Here is a 26,633-nt window from a genome sequence, read left to right as displayed (position 1 = left end):
TCAATTCTTTAAAAATATATGTACACATAGCTCATAGCTCATGGCAGCCATGTTTATAATAGTCAAGATTTGGAAGCAGGGGCTGAAGCAATATTACAGGGGGTAGGGCATTTGCCTTGCATGTGTCCGACCCAGATCGATTCCCAGTATCTCATATGGTTCCCTGAGCACCGCCAGTAATAATTCCTCAGTGCGCAACCCAGGAGTAACCCCTGTGCATGGCCAGGTGTGACCCAAAAAGGAAAAAAAAATGATTTATAAGCAACCTAAATGCCCACTGACAGATGTAAGCATAAATAAACTGTAATGTTCATGGAATACTACCCAATTACAAGAAAATATGTAATATTGTCCTTTGTGTGATGTATACACAAAATGGAATACTACTAAGTTATAAAAATGTAATATCATCCATTGTTACAACCTGAATGGAACTATAGGGAGTCATGTTAAGTAAAATAAATCAGAAGAAGGACAAATGCCAACTGATCTTACTTTGTATGGTGTATAAGGAAGCACAGAAAGTGAAAGGAGAATGTCCAAAGATAAAACAACACGTGGAGTCTGAGAATAAACTGAGGTTACCAAGATGCAATGTGGGTTGTTAGAAATGGGACAGACTGGAAATGACCTAAGAAAAAGATGGAGGATATTTGGCACTAGGGCCTTTGTCATTTTTTGTACACCAAAAACATAAACATTAACACTATTGTAATTCATGCTAACTTAATAATATACAAATAAGAGAACAATATTTTTATTACAGATGGAACTCAAATTCATGCAGGAAACTTGAACTGGATATTGAAGACTATAGACAATTAGAAGAGACATGGTTCAGATATATTCTTGCTAGGAAGGAGGACATGGACAAAGCCATTACATAGGCCAGAAAGCATCGTTCTGTAGTAGAGCAGCCAGCAATTTCTTTAGGATGGAATGAAGCATAGCTTATAGAAGGGTGGTACAGAACCTACCCCATTAACAACTGGGGTGGTGTCAATGTCCTTTGGATCAACAAGAGGCTTCAAGGTAAAATGCTGTAAAATGCTAGTCAGAAATATAAACAGCTCCATACGGGCCAAGCCTTCACCAGCACATACCCTTTTTCCTGAAAATAAAGCATAAATGAAATGTTATTTTACTTATATTTTCTGAGAGGGCAATAATGGTAGCTCAAAGAAACATGGAATTAACAAATACATAAAAGCATTCATTTATAATTTGGAGTCAGAGCAATAGTACAGAGGATAGGATGTTTGTTTGCATGCAGTTGACCCAGGTTTGATGCCAAGCAGGCCGTATGGTAGATAAACCTGCCAGGAATGATCCCTGAGCACAGAGTCAGAAGAAAGCCCTGAGCATGCCAGGTATCCCCCGCCAAACAAAATCACTCATAATTAAATGCAAGTCAACCTGACTTATTTTTTTAGCACATACTGCTGTGTGCATGCTACATAAAAAAATCTATTTAAACACCTACCTTGAAATTGCTCTGCTAAGATTTACTTGTGACATTTTCCTACACACACACACACACACACACAGAGACACACACAAATACAGTCACCTATTCCAATTGACATTAGATATACACAATAGTCTTTGTCATCTGCTTTCAATGTAAGACTGAACAATGATTTTTTTCCTAACAAGCTAATGTTAACATAATATTCTTTTTAAAAAAATTACCAGTTTACCATGGCTAAATCTAAAAAAACACACACTAATCACAAGCATGATTAACTTTACACTATTCCACAAACTAAGACTAGAAATTTCAAATGTTATCTAGTTTCCAGTTGTCCTCCAGTAGGAATGGTCTTTCCCTATGTTCTGCCTACAAACAGTCTCCTTACCCTTATAGATCTAATTTAAATATCATTTTTACTATGCAAACATATATGCCTGGCAGGCCATATGGTCCCCTGAGCATGCCAGGAGTGATCCCTGAGCACAGAGTCAGAGGTAAGCCCTGAGCACCCCAGGTACTCCCCCTGCTAAACAAAATCTGCCTTACCCCTCTTGGGCTCCTAATTATTTCAATGGATTAAGTTTATATAAAGTCAGAGGACGTATTTTCTCATCACTTCCTTGCTAAACACTCTTTAGACAATTACTAAAATCCTCCACCTGTACATATATCTTCAATTAAAACATCTTTGTTAAAAGGGTTTTTTTTGGTTTTTTTCCATTTTATTTTTTGTTTTGTTGTGTTTTAATTTTATTTTATTGTATCACCGTGACATAGTTACAAGTTTTAATGTTTGGGTTACAATCTCACAATGATCAAACACCCACCCCTCCACCAGTGCACATTCCCCACTACTGACATCCCAGATATAACCCTCCTTTCTTACCCTCCCCCTGCCTCCATGGCAGAGAATATTTCCCATAATCTCTCTATACTCTTAGGCATTATGGCTTGCATCACAGACACTGAGAGGTCATCATGTTTGGTCCATTATCTACTTTCAGCATGCATCTCCAATCCCAACTGATTCCTCCAGCCATTATTTTCTTAGTGATCCCTTCTCTATTCCATCTGCCTTCTCCCCTATGCTCATGAAGCAGGCTTCCAGCTATGGGGCAATCCTCCTGGCCCTTGTATCTACTGTTCTTGGGTGTCAGCCTCATGTGAGACATCTGAAAAAGGATTAATATCCAGGATATACAAGACACTAGTAGAATTGTATGAAAGTTTATTTAGACTATATAAAACCCTTCATGTGCCTCCAGTGACTTAGAATGGTATCATCTCCTCAATAATACTAGTTTTAAATAACTTACCACACATAACTTGATATTTTTCTTAATCCTTCCTATGACTCTGAAAATAGTATCTTCCTTAAACTCTCTTCATTATTTTGGGTGTGCCACTTGTTTCTTCCAGAATTTGGTCAAATTACAATAGCACTCTCCTTGACTCTTAAATTACTCTGGCCTCTGCTCCCACCCACCAAAAAAAAAGAACAGTATATTCTCTTTATATTTCTGGGTTCTTCTTATCTATCTTTCCATCTCTATGAAAGAGGATCTCTTTCTTATTCACATTTTTATTCCTAGATATAGCATGGGTCTGCTTTATAGCATGTTCTCAGTGATTTTTTTCGCCAAAAAACTAGACTCTCAGGATGGATTTTACTGTTACTGTCATCCAGTTGCTCATCAATTTTCTCGAGCTGGCACCAATAACGTCTGCATCAGGAGACTTGTTACTACTGTCTTGGGCATATTGGATACACCACGGGTAGCTTGCCGGGCTCTGCTGTGGGGGTGAGATACTCTTGGTAGCTTGCTAGGTTCTCCGAGAGGGGTGGAAGAATCAAACCCAGGTCAGCCGAGGGAAAGGCAAATGCCCTTTTGGTGTGCTATCGCTCCAGCCACAAGAAATTTTACTATAATTAGAAATTTCAGAGTAGCCTTCATGTAAGATCTTTCCTTATCAAAGTTGGTCCCTGAAGTACAGATAAAAATGAAAAGCTGAAAAACTTGCCTGTTGAAAATGGCATGAAGTAGTCGCTCTTCTTAAAATTACCACTTTCATCCAGGAAGTGGCCAGGATCAAATCGTTCTGGGTTGGGAAACTCTTTGCCATCATGAAGAACAGAAGTCAGAGATGTTAATATCTCTGTGCCCTGATATAAAGAGGGGAGGAAAAGTGAAATATAAATAAGGTCATGTAGGTTGAAACAAGCCTCAATTAATCCTTTTCTTCATAGATCAAGAGGTTAAGACACACAAAGAATTTCTCCATGTCAAAGAACCAATCAATTAATAAACATAAAAGGTCTTCAATATCTCAGTTGAAATCCAAGGCACTTTTCATTGATTCCAAGACCAAACTCATAGCCAGTATTTGCGTTTGTGAAAACAAGGAAATTCTCTTAATTGCATTGTTGACAAGTAAACTGTACTATTATGTCAATGTACTATCACTAACACACGGCAGAGCCTGGCAAGGTACCCGTGGCATATTTGATATGCCAAAAACAGTAATACCAAGTCTCACAATGGAGACGTTACTGGTGCCTGCTTGAGCAAATCAATGAATAACGGGATGACAGTGCTACAGTGCTACTATCACTAAAAAGAAACTTATTCCTTGGATAGAAGAGCAAGGTCTTCGACAAAACGACCTGAGTGGCAATATTTTTTAAAACTCTTACTTTCTCATAAAAATTAGATATTGTTAATAATCTGTTCATTTTAATATGTTCTTTCAACTTACCTATTCTTGTGGAGATGACAGAGCATTTCAAACTTAAGGTAAAACTTTTCTAAACTCAGAGATATAGTTGAATATAATAATGTGGTGTTTAGTTTTTAGAATTAATGAAATCCTTCCTTTGCATAAAATTAAGCTCTGTGACCACAGAAAAATTGTTTAACATTTCAGTAGCTCATCCCTAGTAGAGTGTAAATAAATAATAAATTTGGTGAATTTATTATTTAAAATAAGATAAAACACTATATGTTGAGGCCAGAGAGATATAGCAAGTAGGGCACTTGCCTATATGTGGTGGATCTGGGTTAGATCCCCAGCACCACATAGCCTTGTTGGAGTAAACCCTTAGGACTCCTGGGGTGGTCCAAAAGCCAAAACCAATCAAGCAAGCAAATAAACAAACAACAAAGCCCCCCAAATAGCTTTTATATATGTCAATCCAAATGTGTTACTCTGTTATAACCAGAAAGCAGATGGTCCTATGAGCCAGGAGAGGATTTTGTAATAAACTAATCTATAAGGCTGAGAACTAACAAGAGTGCCTGTCAATTTACACTAAGGAGATAATGGTTAAAATTTTACACCTAAAGGGCTGGAGCAGTGGTACAGTGGGGACCATGTAAGGCACTTGCCTTATATGCATCTGACTCAGGTTTTATCTTTGATATTTCGTACCATCACCTGAGTAATACCAGGTTTATTCCAAAGTGCAGAGAAGGCTTAACCCCTGAGCATTGCCAGGTGTAGCCCCAAAACCAAAAAAAAAAAAACTTTTTAAATTTATTTTTTACCTAGAATTCATAAAGAAAGATACAGGACAGGAAAAATCAACAAATAGGATTATATCAAAAGTTTATAAAACTGCTCCCCTTAGTCCATGACTATGGATTGGGTCACACAAATACACAAGGAAATTATTGAAGTTTATTAATGTATTGCTACTGAAGAGAAGGGAAAATAAGATAGATATCAGATACATAGCATATATTGTGAATGTCGCAGAAGACGCACTTTCACTCCAGCTATGCAGCTATGGTGAAGAGAACATGATATTTCACATTTTTAATGGTCACATCCAAAATTCTGAATTGTTGTAATAAGAAATATCCATTAGTGTAAATCCCACCCTTAAATATGAAATTATTCTTGGAATTACTAAATACACAAGAAGAAAGAGTAAGCCTAACAGATTTTAAAGCACCTGTTAAAATTTAACTATAAAAATAAAAATGATGTCCTTTAGACATAGGAAGACAAAATCATCAAAATTTCCCATAAAGTACCATACAAATGTTGGTACATATTTAAAAAATATTAAATGTGTGAGGAAATGACCCACAATTTTTTTGGGTCATTTAAAAATTAAGTATGTGATAAATCACATACTTATCAAAAATTAAGGCAATAGTGGGAAACCAATAGAAACAGACTCCATGATATCCTAAGTGCTAAAATGATCACCAAAGAAAATCCAATGATGCAATATGTCACATTCTTTTTATTTTGTTATGTCTCATTCTTTAAGGAACATTTCATAATAATGAAAAATTAATTAGAAACTCTTGAAATAAAGATAGAAGTACCAAGTGAGTTTTCCTTGTCCCTGTCTTCTCTATCCCAGCATCATTTGTTTTTCTAACTTCATATCCAGGAAGAAAGACTTCAAGGCAACAAACTATTGATTGACTAAAACTGGATATAAGATTTGACAGTTCTTAGATCCAATAAGTGTACATAGGCTGCACAGAAATGGAATAAATCCCCAGGAAAAAGGTCTGAAGAAGAAGGGATTTGTACACACATAGACTTCATTTTTATAACTATATTACTATGATAGTTTCTATCACATAATTCCTAAAGAGGACTGTAGATAAAAATAATGTTCACCTTCGGTAAAAGGTACTCTCTGAATTTAATGGTCCGAGTCACAGAATGAGGCAAGTTGTTGGGAACAAGATCTATGAATCTCTGGACCTCGTGCACCAATGCATCCATGTAGGGCATGTTGCTCCTGTCCTGCATGCAGGGGCTCCGATGTTTGCCAATGACACGCTCAATCTCCTTCTGGGCTTTAGCTGGCAAAAGAGAAATCATAATTTATATGAAAAAAAGAAGACTTTTATCTTCTTAATCATGGTAAATTGTGATGGAAGATGTGAACTCTGTGTGTTCTTCAGAGATTGGTCAGGAAATACTAGTAAGTTAGATGCTCCGAAGAATGGCGAAAGTTATTTATCACATACTGAAGGGAGCTTTGTTTTTTGGCAAATAACACCCAGTGACGCTCAGGGGTTACTCCTGGCTCTGTACTCAGGAATCATACCTGGTGGTGCTGGGGAGTGAACGTAGGTCAGTCACATGCAAGGCAAATGCCCTACCCACAGTACTATCACTCCAGTCCTAGAAGGGAGCTCTTAGAAAAATAAGAACACTTAATTTTCATTTTCAATCTTAAGATACATCTGTTTACTGCTTCTAACCAAAATTAAGAAAACTACAAAGCAGGAAAAATACTTCTACCCTCCAAATTTCTGGTGTTGATTAGCATTTTATTTTCTTTTAGTACAATAATCTAACTTGAGTTTACCATAGCCAAATGTAGGAAGATGTACTAATAAATATATTACTTGAACATTGTCTTAGCTGGTAAAGAGCAGAACAGTCATTAGTTTTTACTTCCAATGGTTTCGTGAAATTTTATTCTGTCAATTATCTGTGATCATACCTGCGACTTCTGGGTACTTCAGCAAAAGTAGGAGTCCGTATCTCAAAGTAGTACTTGTTGTCTCTGTTCCGGCAGTAAATATATCCCATATGGTAGTGACCAAGTTGTCCAAAGTAAATTCAGATGCCTTATCATGTTTCTCCTAGGAATAAGTTGTTAAAATTACATGGTAGATGAAAAACTCTTTAGAAGTATCATAAAATTTCCATTATAATATCATTATTTGATTCTTTTCTTTGGAAAATTTAGTAAGACATTTTAAAAGTGCTATAGTTTAAGATAAAGAGATTTGTTATGATTTCTCCAAGCCCCAAAAATACAATCAGATATAAACTTCCAATAAGTAATTTCTTTTTTTAATGAGCAAATCACCATGAGGTACAGTTACATACTTACAAACTTTTGTACTTTTGTTTCAGTCATACAATGATCGAGTACCCATCCCTCCACCAGAGCTCATTTTCCTCCACCAATCATGCCAGTATCTCTCCCACCACCCCCAAGCTATCCCCGCCTCTCCACCCTGCCTCTGTGGCAGGGAATTCCATTTTGTTCTGTCTTTCCTTTTGGATTTTGTAGTTTGGAATAAAGGCATTCAGTGGCCATTGGGTTTGAAGTATAGTCTACAGTCAGCACATATCTCCCAACCAGAATGGGTCCCCCAAACACCCTTTACTTAGTGTTCCCTTCTCTATCTGAATGACCTTTCTCCCCAGTATTTGAGAGGAGCTTCCAAGCCATAGAGTAAATCTTCTGGTCTTTATCTCTACTATTGCTGGGTGTTAGACTCCCATTCTGTTACTTTATAATCCACGATAAGCGCAATCTTTCTATGTCTGTCCCTCTCTTTCTAACTCATTTTACTTAACATGATACTTTCCATGTGATTGACTTATATGCAAATTTTATGACTTCATCCTTTGTAACAGCTGCATAGTATTCCATTGTGTACATGTACCAGAGTTTCTTTGACCAATCATCTGTTCTTAGGCACTCAGATTTTGTCCCTATTTTGGCTATTGTAAACAGTATAGCAATGAACATACAAGTGCAGATGTCATTTCTACTATACCAATTAGTCATTTCTTATTCCTCGCTTATTCACTCACTAAAGACAATTGGTACTCAAGAATCCTTCCCTTGCATCATGTTTACCATGTTCTGCCAAATCTCAATCAGCTTTCAAATTTTTTTTTGGATGTTGGGAACAGAGAACTGCACAGTCATATTCAGGGACCATTCCTGGCTCTGTGCCCAGGAATGACACCTGGCAATGCTTAGAGAAACATATGTGGTGTCAGAGATTCAAACTCTTGTCAGCTGCCTCTGTACTATCTCTTCAGCCATAATTTTCAATTGTATTGAGTCTAAAATTGCTCACTGAAGTCTCCAGATATGCTGCTCTATACATACAGCTCCTGCCAATCTAAGTCTCTATTCCAATCTCACAATCATTATACCCAAAACAGTTATTCAAATACAATCAAAAGAATGTCATTGGAGGAGCTGGAGTGATAGCACAGCAGGCAGGGTGATGCCTTGCACTTAGCCCACCTGGGTTCGATTCCCAGCATCCCATATAGTCCCTCAAGCACAGCCAGGAGTAATCCCTGAGTTCAGAGCCAATAGTAACCCCTGAGCATCACTGAGTGTGACCCCAAACAAGAAAAATAATAAAATAAAATAAATATTAAAAAATTTTTAAAAGAATGTCATTGGAAATTCTAGGCATTTCATCTCTGTTCTTACAGTTTTTGGAACATATTATCATCCGTGTCCATTTAAGTCACAGTTTAAGCCAAACCTTGTATATCTGTAAAGATATCATAGACTTTTCTAAACACGATCTATCTAAAGTTTACCATTGTTTTGTTTCCTCATTATGATATCTTACAATCATGAAACTTATTTTGGGTTACCACTGAATAGTCAGGACCACCAGACAACCTGGCAAACTTCACTTAAACTGGCCCCCAAGACCCCAGAGTATTCCTACAGACCCCACAAAAAATAATAGACCCATTTATATTACATAAAACCTAAGTCATTTTCAGTGAAAATTTAGAAATAGGTTTTTTTTGTTTGTTTGGGGGCCACACCTAGTAGTACCCTCAGAGGGTACATCTGGCTCTGTGCTCAGATGTCATTCCTGGGGGACTCAGGGAATCAAACCCAGGTTACCTGCATGTAAGGTAAGCACCTTACGCAATCTATTACTCCATCCATAGACATATCTTAAGTCCCCTAATATGCTTTGCACAAGCAATAAGTTTCACAAGTGATTAATTTAACTTTAGTATTTTATTTTTGTTGGGAGAGTACTGGTTTATAAAAACAAATCTAGAGCATTTTCACTATCCTCACATCACTGGAAAGACTCACTCCATGAGTCTTATCACTCACAAAGTTAAAGTAGCGAATCAGACCCAAATTATAGCTCTCGCATTGTGTGAGTAATCACTTTTATAATTACCTTTTCCATTTTAATCAGAAAGTAGTCAATTAAGTCTCGTGGGTTATTGAAGTCCAGGGACTCTTGGTGTTCCTTTATCTTCTCCAAAATAAACTTATTTTGAATAGCAATATTTTTAAACAACTCATTATGACATCCTGGGAGATAATGTATTAAAAAAGGAAAAGCATTGTAGAGCTGGAGGAAAAAGAATCATTCATTAATTCACTCCACAAACATACATGCACATGATACATATGAGACACTTTGCCATAAGCTCAGTAAATATTAATAAGACTTGTTTCTTTAACTAGAAAATGCCAATAATTAGAAGGGGAATAAATAAACAGCTAAGATACATTATGCACAAATTACAAAGCATTTTTTTTTGTTTTTTGGGTCACACCGTTGATACACAGGGGTTACTTCTGGCTCTGGACTCAGAAATTCCTCCTGGCGGTGCTTGGGGGACAATACGGGAAGATGGGAATCAAACCCAGGTCGGCTGCGTGCAAGGTAAACACTCTATCCATTGTGCTATCTCTCCAGCTCCATAAAACAATTTCAAAAACAACCAAATTCATTTCCTGACTGTAACTTTCTGAAATAATTCTGGAATTTATGCAACCTCTTCAAAATGAAAATGTGGCAATGTGGGAAATAATGTAACATAGTAGATGAATAACAAATATCCAAAATCAATAAATATCAAGAATTGGTCTTCAATAGGATAGTGGTAAGGGAAGTAGACACTCTGGCTTCTGACGCTAGAATGTTTTATGAATGGACCCCTACCATAAAATTTTTGTAAACCATGGTGCCTAAAATACTTTTTTAAAATATAATTCACACTCTAGGGCCAAAGTTGGCAAAAGTTCTAATGCCAACTTTCCTTTTAAGCTAGTAAAAAATAAGTAAAATAAATAAAATAAAATTGAATAAAAATGTTGAGGTTAAGAAGAGTTAGTCAAACTGTCTTAGACAAGTCGATTCAGTAATAAAGCCCGAACCAATTGGTCAATCCAGATTTATCTCTACCTATTTCTCCAGAGATCACCAACAATATTTGCAGGACTTCTATCCTTTTTTTTCTGTCATGAAGAAACAATGTACCATAAAATTAAAAGAAAAACTAATTAATAATTTTTATTTAGGTTCTTACACTCTCAGAAAAGTGTACCATAACCTTATTCATGCTGCTACTGCCAGTCATAGGTTTTCCTGACTCATTTTGGACAGCTCTTTTTTGATTGAAGATTCTAAGTGTAGTTTATTTCTTGTCTTGGCTAGGAAAATATTATTGTCTTATTTGGAAAATGTTATTATAGTCAAGTAAAATTTCTTTTTCTAAAAGTGAGACAGGGTCTGAAGAGATAATACAGCAGGTAGGTCTCCTTTATTGCACACGATCAACTCAAGTTCAACTCTGGACATATATATGGTCCTCCAAACCTTGCTAGAGTGATCCCTGAGTACAGAAACCAGGAAAAGCCTGAAGCACTGCTGAGTATGCCCTCCCCACACTTTCCCAAAATGAAGCATAGACTGTTCATTCCCTCAGGTCCTTCCTAGGTAGAACACATCATAATCTTATGATCTACTCATGATTTAGGTTGCCAGTGATAAAGCATTGGAGGTAAATAAGATCTTCTGATAGTGTTCAATAATACCAAACATATTCTACAATACCCTCTCCAGCTACAGATATACAAATCAGGAAGAGATTAGTGACTCAAAAAAAAAACCCTTATCATAATTGATGCATTATATTTTATATTTCTATTACTGTATTTTATGTTTTAATTTTGATTTGAAAACATTGACTGTATCTGCTAACACACAATATCCAAATGATAGTTTGATAAACATTACGATCACTCCAGAATCCATAAGATACATTGAAGACAAGGTCGGTAGATCCTCCACAATACTGAAGCTAAAGGTATCTTCAACGATAACATGAAACTGATCAACCAAATAGAAACAGAGATAAACAAATGGGACTATATTAAACTAAGAAGCTTCTGCACTGCAAAAGATACAGTGACCAGAATACAAAGACAATCCACAGAATGGGAACGTATATTCACCCAATATCCATCTGATAAGGAGTTGATATCAAGGGTATGTAAGGCACTGGTTGAACTCTACAAGAAGAAAACATCCAACCCCATCAGAAAATGGGGCAAAGAAATGAACAGAAACTTTTCAAAGGAAGAGATATAAATGACCAAAATGTACATGAAAAAATGCTCTTCATCACTAATTATCAGGGAGATGCAGATCAAAATAACTCTGAGATACCACCTCACACCATCGAGACTGGCACACTTCAAAAAAAACTAAAGCAACTGCTGTTGGAGGGGATGTGGGGAGAAAGGGAACCTTCTACACTGTTGGTGGGAATGCTGACTTGTTCAGCCCTTCTAGAAAACAATATGGACGCTCCTCCAAAAATTAGAAATTGAGCTCCCATTTGACCCAGCAATACCATTTCTGGGAATATATCCAGGAGAAGCAAAAAAGTATAGTCAAAGTGACATCTGCACTTATATGTTCATCGCAGCACTGTTTAAATAGCCAGAATCTGAAAAACACCCAAGTTTCTGAGAAAAGATGACTGATAAAAGAAACTTTTGTACATTATATAGTGGAATACTATGCAGCTATTAGAAAAGATGAAGTCATGAACTTTGCATATAAGTGCATCAACATGGAAAGTATCATACTAAGTGAAATGAGTCAGAAAGAGAGAGATACATAGAAAGATTGCACTCATCTGTGGAATATAAAATAACAGAGTAGGAGACTAACAACCAAGATTAGTAGAAATAAGTACCAGGAGGTTGGCTCCATGGCTTAGAACCCGGTCTCACATGCTGAAGGAAAACGCAGCCCAGATAGAGAAGGGAAAACCAAGTAAAATGTGGTTAAAGGACACGCTCGGGAAGGTAGTTGCATGCTGAAAGTTGGCAACAGATTGAACACTATGGCCATTTGATACCCATCTTGCAAACCATAGCACCCAAAAGGAGAGAGAGAACAAAAGGCAATGCCCTGCCACAGAGGCTGGTGGGGTGGGGGGATGAAAATTGGGGTAGAGGGATACTGGGTTAATCGGTGGTGGAGAATGGACACTTGTGGAGGGATTGGCTCTTGAACACTGTATGATGAAAACACAAGCATGAAAATGTGAAAATCTGTGACTGTACCCTCATGGTGATTCACTAATAAATAATAATAATAAACTAAAAAACATAACGATCACTAATTTAAAGTATGAAAAATAAAAATGCGGTAGAGAAATGAACAACACATCAGCAAGAAAAATTATTTTCCACAAAAGAAAACCATGACTAACCTGTATCCAGGAGGTACTTGAAATTCTCAGGTTTTCATCAAAATATTCCATCAAAGTTAGAAATTTCTTATCACTGTACTCATAACGATTCTGGAAAATTACGGAGCAGATAACATTGCAGGGAGCAGAGCCCAAGAGAAAAGTTGGATCACAGGCAGATGCTAAAAACAAAGTAAGTTAAATATTAGAACCCAATTATCATACAAGCCTTAATTCAAATTACTGAGAAAAGTTGACTTCTAAGGGTTTTGAATATGAGGATTACCTGGACTTGACATCTGTAAACTCAACATACCTAAAATATACTTCATTGTTTTCCCACCAGAATTGTCTAGAGAATTTCAATTAATTTACTATTTTCTCAAGTATCTCCTAGTTACATTGTTCTCTAAAAAGAACCATAAGGTAATTTATAAGAGAGAAAACAAGAAGTAGTGGGTAGGGCATTTGCTTTGCAAGTGGATGACCACGGGTTCTATCCTAGCACCATGTATGACCCCCTGAGCTCCACCAGGACTGATCCTCTGTGAAATGCCAGGAAATAAGTTCAGGGAAGATCCAGGAACAAGCTAGATCTGAGCTTATTCCTGGTCAGGTGTGGCCCTGCTGGGTAACAAACAAATGCTATCATTCAAATATATACTTAGATGTATAAAATTCAGCTCAGTGTGAAATATTTTGGTCTTTTATTTTAAGGGAGTTTGTTTCTAGGATCACACTGGACAGTGCTCAGAGCTTACTCCTGGCTCTGGGCTCAGGGATCACTCCTGGTAGGGCTGGGAAACCATATGAGGTGTGTGGGTTGAGCTCAGGTTGATGATATGCAAGGCAAGTGCTTCACCCACTCTACACTGTCTTCAGCCCCCTTTGTGAGGATACTTATTTTTGATGCTGGAAACTGGATGTACTCACCAAATATCCTAGGCTGAGTAGAATTGAATTCTATTTTGCAAAATACAATAAAAACAAATGAGTGTACATTTGTGGAGTATAGAATTACGTCGCATGAGGCTGACACCCAAGGACAGTAGATACAAAGGCCAGGAGGATTGCCCCATAGCTGGAAGACTGCTTCATGAGCAGATGGGAGAAGGCAAATGGAATAGAGAAGGGATCACTAAGAAAATAATGGCTGGAGAAATCAGTCGGGATGGGAAATGTGTGTCGAAAGTAGATAATGGACCAAACATGTTGATCTCTCAGTGTCTCTGTTGCAAGCCATAATTCCCCAAGGTAGAGAGAATATGGGGAATATTGTCTGCCATGGAGGCATGGGGAGGGTGGGAAAGGGGGCGTAAACCGGGAATATTGGTGGAGCAGAATGTACACTGGTAGAGGGATGTGTGTTTGATCATTGTGTGATTGTACCCCAACATGAAAGCTTGTAACTGTCTCACAATGATTCGATAAAAAAAAATTAAAAATTAGTGTGCTTCTCTAGTAGGAGTGAAGAAGATCGATGAGATTGCAGTTACGTTCTGAACTTGGAAACAAACATTCTAAAAAGGAGATAATAGAACATCTTAATATTTATAATGTCTGATGACAGTTTTAAAACCTTATTTTACTATCTTCTATTCGCATATTGACATCTGACATAAAAAATCTCAGGTGATCCTTCGAGAAAAGCCTGAAGTTTAAACCACAGAACCCTCTCCAGCACATTGCAGTCCTCCTCTCAGCTCAACCCATGAAACACCAAAAAACAACATCCTGTCCAGCCTCTCTCTCATGTTTCTTTTTTCTTTAATTTTTTTTTCTTTTTTTTTTGACCCCTGGCGATTCAAAGGGGTCACTCCTGTCTCTGCACTCAGGAATTACCCCTGGCATGCTCAGGGAACCATATGGGATGCTGGGAATTGAACCCGGGTCAGCCACGTGTAAGGCAAACGCCCTACCCACTGTCCTATCATTCCAGCCCCTCTCATCTTTCTGAATATGCAATCCAGTCACAAAGGAGTATTTCAAATCCTATAGACATGTATACGGAATCATCAATATGACCATCCAAACCACATTTTGAGTGGAAGATCCACTCTACCTCTAGGAACTGACTACTAACACAAAATCTAATTCGAAGAAAAAGCCTTAGCAGATAACAAGCAGGAAAAAATGTCTGGTCAAGTTGTGAAAGAAATGTCCAGCAGTGAGAGTGATGAAATGGAATCCTGAAGAATGTGGGATTTGATAACTAGAGTATCTGGGTTACCACAGCCAGGGAACTTAGTGGACATAATCACCATGAGAAAAGATAAGTAAGTTAAAATAAAGTAGGGTAGTTTTGCTCAAATATAAATAAAGTACATTTAATTATTGGGCTGGAGCGATAGCACAGCAGTTGGGCGTTCACCTTTCACACAGCCGACTCATGTTCGATTCCTCCACCCCTCTCGGAGAGCCCAGCAAACTACCAAGAGTATGGAGCCCGCACAGCAGAACCTGGCAAGCTACCCGTGTGTATTGGATATGCCAAAAACAGTAACAGTAAGTCTCTCAATGAGAGACTTTACTAGTGCAAGCTCGAGCAAATCGATGAGCAACGGGACGATAGTGACAGTGATATAATTATTTCCTGGAATATACTAGAATATACATATACACCTATATCAGAATCCAAGACAAAATCTTATTCTTAAAGAATAAAATATATGCATTAATATGGATTAAATTTTTTACAATAGCAAAAACAACAAAAACAATACATCTGACAAAAAATAAGGTTTATTATATAAATTTTGGTGCCTAAAATGGTGGAATACTGTTGTATTTCTGTTTATAATATCTTAAGAAACAAAACATGTGAAAAATATGTATTTAACATATTTCAGGCATAAGATTATGGAACAATATACACCAACAAGAATAATTCTCTTTTTATTCTGCACTGTAGCGATTTCCTTGAGCAGGCAACAGTAATGTCTCCATTGTGAGATGTGTGTGTTGCTAGAGATCAAACTCAGAGCCACATACCTGCAAGGTTAGTATGAGTCCTACCACTAAGCTCCTTGACTAACCTGAGTCCTCAAGCATCTATGCCCACTTCTACCAAGTATCCCACCCATAAGGATGTTATTAGTGCTTCAAAGAGATTACATAGATTAATAACACACATACATGGCATGTAACTGACTTCAGGAGAACCCCAAAGAACTACATTGGTTCTGTGAACATAAAGTGGTAAAGGTCTGGAAGCCCTCAAACACTGCCAGATTTGTCCCTAGAGGCTTCTACAGCACTTGTGAGGTAGCCTGGGTAACCCCAGTACTTCAGGGCTCAGGTCATACTATTTCCTCCAGCACTCCCATTAAGCCATCAACCTGTGGACCAAGAATTGCTGGGGGTGGGGGCAGCAGGGCCTTCAGCACACCCTTGGAAGCCCCTTCCATCAAGCACAATCCATTAGATGTGCGTTGATACTCTACTACCATTTAACGGAATTTATTCTAAGGGGAAATTTAAATCATACAAATATTTGTTATAATTGCATTTTTCTTTTAATACATAAAAAAGGAATTAGTCTATTTGGATAATGAAATAATACTAGTTTAAAAACACAATGCCAGTCCACCATATAAACTGTAATGTTATTGATAGTTTTCTTGAAAAATACTTTATTAAGGATAAAAATAAATACCAAAACACTTCATAGCTTAATCTCAACTCTTTCCCTGCCAAGTCTCTAACCATCTCAGACTCTTCTACCCTCTCCCAGTTCTGTAAGAGCTCAAATACAAACCGAGCCTTTTGGTACTACAGCCTCTCTCTCCCTATACACCAAAACCCTCTAAGTGAGCTATCAATGCAGCCTATACATGGAAAAAGAATTTAATGCAAATCCAAACTCTGAAATACCAATGCTTATTGTCTCAGGGGGCTTCCAAGTGGTGCTCAGGAGTCTTCAAGGCTACTCCCTACAACACTCAGACAACCAGGCATGAAGGTTCCTTGCTGAGCCCTGAAGATGTAGTGCCAGGGACACCTGAGCCATCCTGGTGGTGCCCTATAGCCACGAGGATCACACCCAACAGTGCTCAGGGCCACCTCTAGGTAGCTAAGAGGACCTGGGTCTAGCAATACACAGAAGAGAATACGGAGTTTAGTAATCACTTAATAGTTTTGACCACAGTAGTTTTAAAGATGAATTGATTTCTAGGAATTTTTTGGCCCAGTGTTTTGTAGACCAAAACTCTCTCTCTCTCTCTTTTTTCGTTATTATAAACACAGTGCTGTATACGCATAAGATGCACAGTACAATAACTTGATAGATATACTGGATAATGTGATTTTTTTCTCAAAAAGCTTCCTAAAAGTCAATTCATCTTTAAAACTACTTTTGCCGACAACCTCCTGCCGCCCAGGGAGGGATCTTCCCTCTCTGCCCTGTTTTTCTAATCGAAAATGGTGGCAGCAGCAGCATCCATATGGCGAGAGCCACCCTCTAAGACCCCTCAACCCGGAAATAGGACTTTCTTTAGTGACGTAGCCTGTAGGTGGTCCTGGGAGAGGGGGTGCATTACCGGCACGCCTTCAGCCCAGATATGATCTGGAGCTGCGGCTCTAGAAACAGACCCTCTGCTCCTAAAGACTTTAATCCTGAGGTCTCCTAACCCATTTTGGCACCCAGAGAGGCTTCTTGCAGCTATGGATTTTGACTGTGAACTGAGCTAAAGTATTAGAAACCCAAAACCGCGTGGCCGCTCTCGCAGCCACGCGGACTCAGAGTCTTCACTCTCAGCAATGACGAGAAATTATTAAATTATGCCTTTTCAGCAGGCCTGATTGTTGGGGAAAATTTCCAAACAATAATAGTGAGTTCTGTATTGAAATATGGAATGTACTCAAAGTATAGAGAGAATAAAGGGAAGATCATTAGCTACTTAGGTGGGGGGTGAGGTGGGAGGAGAGTATATTGGGGTTCTTGGTGGTAGAACATGTGCACTGGTGAAGGGATGGGAGTTTAATCAGTATATGACTGTGACTTAAACATGAAAGCTTTGTAATTTTTTTTCACGGTGATTCAATAAAATAAAAACCTAAAAAAATAAAATAAAACTACTGTAGCCAAAATTATTATGTGATTACAAAACTCCATATTCTCTCTGTGTTTAGCTAGACTCATTCCCCAGGTCCTCATATTACCAAGAGGTAGCTCTAACTCATATTCCACAAACTATGAAAGAAATCTTGAGTGCCAATGCCACACCAGACACTTTTGTTATTTGCCCTTTTCACTACCATGCAAAGAGAAAGATTCTGGTTGATATTGTAATACCACATTTGCTTGAAAGAATAGGTATGCTAACCATTTTGCTTCTTATTACTTTATTCACCTTATTATATGAACCAAAAGCTCTGTTGCATTTGAGCTATCAGATCCCTCTGAAGTCTGTATTTAATAGTACCTCATCTATCCAAATTATTACTGTAATGGCATCATGAAGTACACACCATTGGTTTTTTTCAAGGCTTCCACCAGACACAAAGCCTCTTCTTGAATTCTGTTTTCAATTGTCCTCTTCCCCATCCCCATATTCCTCAAAACAGTGAGGGCAAAACGTCGGGTTTGCTTCCACATTTCTCCATTGCTGAAAATAATTCCTATTAAGACAGAAAAAAAAGAAAGAAGCAGAGAAAAAAATCTCATTAGCCACAAATGCTGGCTGATAGTCTGCATCTTAGGCAGTGAGGAAGATACTTAGCAGGAATATAAACAATATAAACAGTGGTGGCAGACTAAGGAATTTCCCTGAAGCTCAGCCTCACCTACTTCCTTTCCTAACCCAGTTACTATCTTAACAAAATTCTTGGTTTTATAGCTTCTTCATCCCTCAGCCCTCAAACCTCAGACCTATCCTGTGAAGAAAGTGTTTTGTCCCATTTTTACTGGTGAAGGTGATGAATTTTACGGAAATAAGATTCTTGCTCTCTTATCACACACCTAATAAATCATGAGTGACATTTTCAACACTTAATTTTGAACATTGTAAACAAATTTTGAACAATGTAAATAATATTTACATTGTAAAACAATGTAAATAAATTACATATTGTAAAAACACTTCTGCATCTCAAAAGATACAGTGACCAAAATACAAAGACAGTCTACAGAATGGGAAAGGATGTCCACCCAATTCTCATCTTATAAGGGGTTGATATCAAGGATTTACAAAGAACTGGTTGAACTTAACAAGTAGAATCACCAGCCCAATCAGAAAATAGTGCAATGAAATGAACAGAAACTTTCTCAAAGAAATCTGAATGGCCAAAAGGGACATGAAAAAATGCTCTTCATCACTAGTCATCAGGGAGATGCAGATCAAAACAACAATGAGATATCGTCTCACACTACAGAGACTGGCACACATTCAAAGAACAAAAGCAACCAGTGTTTTTGTGCATGTGGGGAGAAAGGGACTCTCCATCACTGTTGGTGGGAATACAGACTGGTTCAGCACTTTTGTAAAACAGTATGGACGATTCTCAAAAAATTAAAAATTGTGCTCCCATTTGACCCAGCTATACCACTGCTGGGAATATATACCGGAGATGCAAAAAGGTATAGTAGAAATGACATCTGCTCTTGTATGTTAATTGCTGTACTGTTTACAATAGCCAAAATTTGGGAAAAAACCAAAGTGCCCAAGAACAAATGACTCCTTAAAGAAACTTTGGTACATTACACAATGGACAATTGTATAAAATTGTCCATTTACAATTTACACAATGCAGCTGTTAGAAAAGATAAAGTCATGAACTTTGCGTATAAGTGGATCAACATAGAAACCATCGTGTTAATCGAAATAAGCAAGAAAGAGAGGGACAGATATAGAAAGATTGCACTCCTCTGTGGAATATGAAGTAACAGAATGGGACACTAACACCCAAGAATAGTAGAGATAATTACCAGGAGGTTTGCTCCATCACTTGGAAGCCGGCCTCACATGCTGAGGGGAAAAGGTAGCTCAGACAGAGAAGGGAACACTAAGTAAAGGGTATTTAGAGGGCCGGCTCAGGATGGGAGATGTGTGCTGAAAGTAGACTATAGACTGATCATGATAGCCATTCAATACTTGTATTGCAGACCACAACACCCTAAAGGAGAGAGGAGAGTAAAAGGAAATCCACTTGCCCGAGAGGCAAGGCAGGTTGCGGGATATGGAGGTATAAGAGGGAGATGGGAGGACAGGATCATTGGTGGTGGAGAATGAATGGGCACTGGTGGAGGGTTGGGCACTCGATCATTGTATGACTGAAACATAAACACGAAAGTTTGTAAATCTGTAACTATACCTCATGGCGATTCATTAAAAAAAATAAAAAACAAAAAATATATATTCTTAAGAAACGTCTCCAAGAAGATCTTAGAGAATGGTATTCATGTGGAATTGGCTCCATTCTTTATTTCATGTTACCTGAACCCAGTTAACACGCCAGATAACAGGGCAGTTGAAGACTGGCTCAAAAGAAAAAAAAAAGAAGATAAAGAAATTTAAGTACTTAACTTTTAAGTTTTTTGTAATATCAATTATATGTTCTTATATATCCTCTTTTTAAAGAATGACATTTTGCTTGCTTGTATTTTATTAGATTAAAATATTTCTCATTACCAATTTACACCACAGAGACTGGTACATATTCAAAAGAACAAAAGCAACCTGTGTTGGCATGGATATGGGAGAAAGGTACTCTCCTTCACTGCTGGTGGGAATGATGACTGGATCAGCCCTTTTAGAAAACAATACAGACACTTATCAAAAAATTAGAAATGGAGCTCTCATTTGACCCAGCTATACCACTTCTGGGAATATATCCTGGAGATGCAAAAAGGTATAGTAGAAATGAAATTGGCACTCATTTCAAATGTTCATTGCAGCATTGTTTACAATAGCCAGAATCTGGAAAAAAACCAAGTGCCCAAGAACAAATGACTGGTTAAAAAAACTTTGGTACATTTACACAATCACTATTATGCAGCTGTTAGAAAAGATGAAGTCATAAACTTTGCATATTAGTGGACCAACATGGAAAGTATCATGCTAAGTGAAATGAGCCAGAAAGAGAGGGACAGACATAGAAAGATTGCACTCCTTTGTGGAATATGAAGTAACAGAACGGAAGACTAACACCCAAAAATAGTAGAGATGAGTTCCAGGAGGTTTGCTCCAGAGCTTGGAAGCTGGCCTCACATGCTGGAGGAAAAAACAGCTCAGATAGAGAAGGGAACAACAAGTAAATGGTGCTGTTTGGAGGACCCCCTCAGGATGGGAGATGCGTGCTGAAAGTAGACTATAGATCAAACACTATGGCCACTCTATACCTCTATTGAAAACCACAACACCCAAAGGAGAGAGAGAACAAAAGGGAATACCCTGCCACAGAGACGGGGTAGGGTAGGGGGGTGAGTGGGAGGGATACTGGGATCACTTGTGGTGGAGAATCAGCACTGGTGGAGAGATGGATACTTGAGCGTTGTATGACTGAAGCACAAGCACGAAAGTTTGTAAGTCTGTAACTGTACCTCACAGTGATTCACTAATAAAAAAATTTTAAAAATAAAATATTTCTCATGCATTTTCATGAATAGTTTGAAAGCAAGACTGCAATATTACAAATCTATGCTAGCTCTATACATCATATACATGTTTCTGAAAATAGCCTCTTGGCATCCATGACTCAAATCTAAAAGCATAATTTTGGTAAATAAGATACAATTATTTTTCTTCTCTCACTTTTCTCTTTTTTGCATTACCTTAAACAGTTATAATTAAAAAGATTATAGTTTAGACACAAATTTGCATAACATTACTGGGGTCAGAGTGAGAGTACAGTGGGTAGCAGCCTCTTGCCTTACAAGCAGCTGCCCACCATTCCATCCCTAGAGCCCCAGATGGTCTCCTGTGCACTACCAGAATTGGTCCCTGAGCACGAGCTAGAAGTAATCCCTGAGCACTGCCACATATGGCCCCAAAACAAACAAAAATTAATTTGCAGAACATTAGAAGTTAGTTTCAGTGTATTGAATATTTCATTAAATTGTGTTATCCTCACAATTTTATGTATGGATTATCCTTATATAGAAAATATTAGAATTATGATGTTATAATAAATTTTTGTAAATATAATTTCCAATTCCTTACTCAATTTGAATCTTTACAATTACAAATCCATACACATACCCTAAAGAGAAGCCTACCTAAGCCTCTGGACATGTGATCTACCGCTGGGAAACTTCCTCTGCCAGAAAACACCTCGCCATGATCAATCAAGGCTTCCTTCACTGCATCATATCCATGCAGCACCACCGTGGGCTTCATGCCAAAATACACAGTGAACACAGGGCCATAGACTTCTGCAAGCTGGAATATAAACAAAAAAATAGAATAGTTTCATTTTCAAAACTAAACATGCAGAGAGGAAATAAATTTTTATCACTCATTTATGACACTCTAAAATTTAGAATTTCAGAGACTGAGCTTACAGGGGTTACATACATCTGTATCACCAATGAACCACATAATTTCTAGTATCTTTCAGCATCAGAATGAGCCTCTGTCCATCCCTTCCCATGCCCTCTCCCTTTGTCTGCCATAACTACCTGAGATTCCATCAAGTCTATGAGTTAACATGTTGGGTTTTGTTGTTTAGTTGTTCTAGTTTCTATATTCTACATATCAGTTTAATTATTCAGTAACAGTCTTTCTCTTCCTTCCTTACTTCATTTAGTATACTCACCATTTTGAGTATATATGTACCATCACTTCTTTATACAGTCAACTGTATTTAGGATGACTCACATTTTGCTATTATGAAAAACTATGTAACTAATACAGAGAATCAATTATCTTTTCAAGCTAGTGTTTTTATATCCTTAGGATAAATGCCTAAGTGTGGAATAGCTGAATCCATATGGTACTTTCATTTTCAGTGTTTTAAAAGAATCTCCAAGACATTTTCCATAAGGCTTTACTAATTTACCTTTTCATCAATAGCATACCAATTTCTTTTTCTCTGCCTCTTTGGAAACACTAGGTTCAAGTTTGTAGACATAGGTCATTCTCACTGGTGTCAGGTGATATATATCATTATAGTTCTGAGTTGTATTCCAAATTATAAATAGTAGTGCAGAGACTGGCAATCTACCCGTGGCATATTTGATATGCCAAAAACAGTAACAAGTGTCAAGGTGGAGACGTTACTGGTCTCCTCTCGAGCAAATAAATGAGCAATGGGATGACAGTGACAGTGACAGAGCATCTATCTTGTTTCTGACTCATTTCTGGGTCATTCTTTATTTGTCTCAGGAAATGTGTTATTCAGTTCTCTTGCCAACTTTTTGATTGGGTTGCTTGATTTTTTTGTTTCTTATTTGTGTGAGTTCTTAAGTTAGTTTGATATCAACCCATCAGCAGGAAATAATGTACAAAAATCTCCCAGTTACTAGGTTGCCTATTTGGTTTTATCACAGTTTTCTCCTTATGTAATTTATAGATTGGGATAAAATATTTAAATATTTAATTCATATAAAACTTTATTTGGGGGCCTGGAGCGATAGTACTGCAGGTAGGGGGTTTGACTTGCACGAGGCTGACCCAGGTTCTATTTCCAGAATTCCATATGGTCCCCCAAGAAATGCCAGGAAGAATTTCTGAGTGCATAGCTAGGAGGTAACCCCTGTGCATTGCTGGGTGTAACCCAAAAAGCAAAAAAAGAAATTGGAAGTTGGAGCCACACCCAACAATGCTGAGGGTTGACTACTGGTTCAGCTTTTAGGAATTACCTCTGACAGCGTTCAAGGGTCCATGTGTGATGATAGGATTGAACCCAGGTTGGCAACGTGTAAGGCATGCCCTACCTGCTGTACTGTATCTCCAGCTCCTAGTCTTTAATTTATTTTTAGTTAATTGCTTTATATGATGGAAAATAGTGAGTAACATTCTTTGGTTCCTTTAAACATGTGTTTTTCCAGTTTTCCCGCATGCTGTTAGGTTAAAGAAACTTTCCTTTCTCCATTGTATGTTCCTAACTCTTTTGCTAAAGAAGGGTATCTACATAACTATGAATTTATTTCTGTGCATCTATTTTATTCCTCTGGTATTATGCTATTTTTGTTCTTTTATCACACTGCTTTAATTATGATTGTAATTACTATTGCACTATACTTTGAAGTCTGGAATCATGATCATTCCAATTTCCTTCTTTAAAGGAAAGAATTGTTTTTGACTATTCTAGGATTTCTGTGGTTACATACAAATTTTAGAAAGATTTGCATTATTTCCTTGAAATAATACTATTTTTTATAGAGATTGCACTAAACCTGTAAAATGCTTTAGATGACCATTTCAATAATATTCTTCCAATCCATGAGCAGAGGACATCTTTCTATTTCTCTGTGTCTCCTCTATCACAAATGTCTTATAATTTCCAGTGTATAAGACTTTCACTTCCATTTTTGGGTTTATTCCTGGGTACTTTATCTTTTCTGAGAAAATTATAAATAAGATTGTTTTCTTAACAGTCCTTTCCTCACTAGGATACATATAGAAATTTAATAGGCTGAAATACATTAATTTTATATTGTATTTTTTCTGAATTCATTAGCTTTTTCTGAATTTGTGGTGAAATTGGTGAGGCAGGAATCAAACCCAGGGCCCACACATACAAAACAAGATTTCTGCCACTGAAACACAACCATGTCCATTCTATCCATATTACGATGTTATCTGCAAATAATGATAGCTTTGCTTCTCTTCCAACTTGGATCTCTTACATATCTTTTTCTTGCTAAATTGCATAGGCTAGGACTTTCAAAATCATTGAGTTGCTGAAATGAAAGTGGACATTTTTGTCTTGTGTCAGATCATAGGAAAAAATGTTTTAAGGCTATCACCATTAAGTATTTGCTGTGCATTTACTCAATTCCACCATTATTAGCTGCATGTTTGTCATATATTAATTTGTCAATGTATGTTTCTTCTCTGATAACCCAACTTATTGCTTTGATTATCATAAATGTATGTTGAATCTTGTCAGATGGTATTCAGCATCTACTGAAATAATGTGTTATGTTTCATTTCTTTTTGGTTGATATAGTATATTTATATTAGTTGACTTGTGTATGACGGGCTTGAGCAATAACTCAGTGGGTAGAACGTTCACCTTTCACGTGGTGGACCCGTGTCCAAATCCTTCAGCCCTCTCTGAGACCCCAGCAAGCTACCAAAAGTATCTCACCCTTTAAAACTATATCTTTTAACCATAGTATTTGATACCATATTTTATTTAGATATTGAGCTGTCTTATTTAGTTGTCGCATTCAATTCAGTTAAAATAATCGTACTCACCTTGTTTAAGGATTTGGTGATGTTATTGGTATCTATCTGTAGAATATTTCCAATAATTGGAAGAGGCGTGGGGCCAGGCGGTAACTTTCCTTTGGTAGAATTTTTTTTCCACAGAAAAAGGGAAATCAGACATAAAAAACAAACTACCAGAATAATGAAGAGGTTCATCACTGTTCTTTGCAAATTCAAAGTTTAAAAGCTACAGACTAATACACACTAAATAGAAGATGATCATCAATCCTGCACTTAGTCTTTGAAGTTTATATATTGTTTCACCTCAAGTGAACTTTGGTATATTGCAGAAACAAACATCAAAGGTAGTCATGTGGTTAATGATCAATAAATTGGTGTTTTTAGAGTAAATTCCAATCAGAAAATAATTCCACCAGGGGAGGGACAGAATAGACAAATGAGAAGCAAATGGGACCAGGTCAGGTACAAAGTTAAGGTACAAAAGATGATGATAAAAAATGATAGGGCCAAATATCCAAATCGCATAGTCAGCAACACTGAACTCAAGGGACCGAAACTTCTACAACTGAACTTATAAAGGTCAGGCCGGAGAGGGATTGGGAGCTATGGGAGGAAACCTGGGAACTTTAGTGGAGGAAAACTGACACTGGTGGTGGGATTGGTGCTGCAATATTGTTATCAAAAATGTAACTACGTAAATACAGTGCATTAAAAGAGAGAAAAAAAAGAACTCCACTCTTCAGAGAGGGTCAAATGATTTATAATATGTTAGGTCACATGTTTACAAAAGTGTTAACATTTATCTTACCTTGCCACCATAAAAGTGTTAAAACCCTCCACCAATGTCATTATGTGACTTCCATTCCCAACACCTCCCCTATTCCACCCCAATTTGTATTCTCAGTTTTGGAATACAGAGCCAAGGGTTATAACTTGATATTACCACTCCTTTGTTTCTTTCTCCATGTACCAAAGATGAGTAAGATAATCCAATATTTGTCCCATTCCCTATTAGAAGACATGATTTCCTCAAGCTCCATCCAAGTTGCAAGAAATTTTATGATTACATCTTTCCTATGTCTGTATTGTATTCTATCGTGTTAATGCACCAATGCATTGTTACTCATTCATCTCTTGCTGAAAAAATTCATGATTTATTTCTATATCTTGGCTGTTGTACTCAACATTGCAGTAGACATAAGTGAGTATATGCATTTTCACATATTTTACTTGAAAAATTAAAAAAATAATGTTTTTGTGTTGAGTTTTGCTTTGAGTTGTGTTTGTCCTTAGAGCGATAGCACAGAGGTATGGCATTCGCCTTTCACGTGGTCGACCCATGTCCGAATCCTCCGCCCCTCTCGTAGAGCCCAGCAAGCTACTGAGAGTATTGCACCCACATGGCTGAGCCTGGCAAGCTACCCATGGTGTACTCGATATGCCAAAAATAGTAACAAGTCTCACAATGGAGACATTGCTGATGCCCGCTCAAGTAAATCAATGAGCAAAGGGATGACAGTGACAGTGATTGTTTATAATGCTTCCTAAATAGT

General features: G+C 37.4%; 1 protein-coding gene across 1 annotated transcript; it reads right to left on the bottom strand.

Moving 5' to 3' along the window:
* Positions 1 to 741: 741 nt before the first annotated feature.
* LOC101549253 (cytochrome P450 2C21-like) lies at positions 742 to 25,311 on the bottom strand. Its single transcript, XM_012935796.2, has 9 exons — positions 25,108 to 25,311; positions 21,960 to 22,122; positions 18,215 to 18,364; positions 12,767 to 12,927; positions 9,427 to 9,603; positions 6,954 to 7,095; positions 6,116 to 6,303; positions 3,497 to 3,638; positions 742 to 1,111 (listed from the first exon to the last, which is right to left on the bottom strand). Exons 1-9 carry the CDS (start codon positions 25,273 to 25,275, stop codon positions 930 to 932), a joined length of 1,473 nt encoding a protein of 490 aa, XP_012791250.1. The 5' UTR covers positions 25,276 to 25,311; the 3' UTR covers positions 742 to 929.
* Between the last annotated feature and the right edge of the window lie 1,322 nt (positions 25,312 to 26,633).

The sequence above is a fragment of the Sorex araneus genome, chromosome 11 (assembly GCF_027595985.1).
Source record: "Sorex araneus isolate mSorAra2 chromosome 11, mSorAra2.pri, whole genome shotgun sequence".
NCBI lineage: Eukaryota > Metazoa > Chordata > Mammalia > Eulipotyphla > Soricidae > Sorex > Sorex araneus.
The sequence above is the reverse complement of the archived record's forward strand: the minus strand, read 5'-3'. Positions and strand labels throughout refer to the sequence as shown.

Excerpts from the sequence above, each read along its gene's own strand:
- LOC101549253 (XM_012935796.2), bottom strand. The coding sequence starts at position 25,275 with ATGAACCTCTTCATTATTCTGGTAGTTTGTTTTTTATGTCTGATTTCC. Across the intron at positions 22,123-25,107 it reads TCACCAAATCCTTAAACAAG|CTTGCAGAAGTCTATGGCCC; the intron begins GTGAGTACGATT and ends TTTATATTCCAG. Across the intron at positions 3,639-6,115 it reads GAGAGTACCTTTTACCGAAG|GGCACAGAGATATTAACATC; the intron begins GTGAACATTATT and ends TCTTTATATCAG.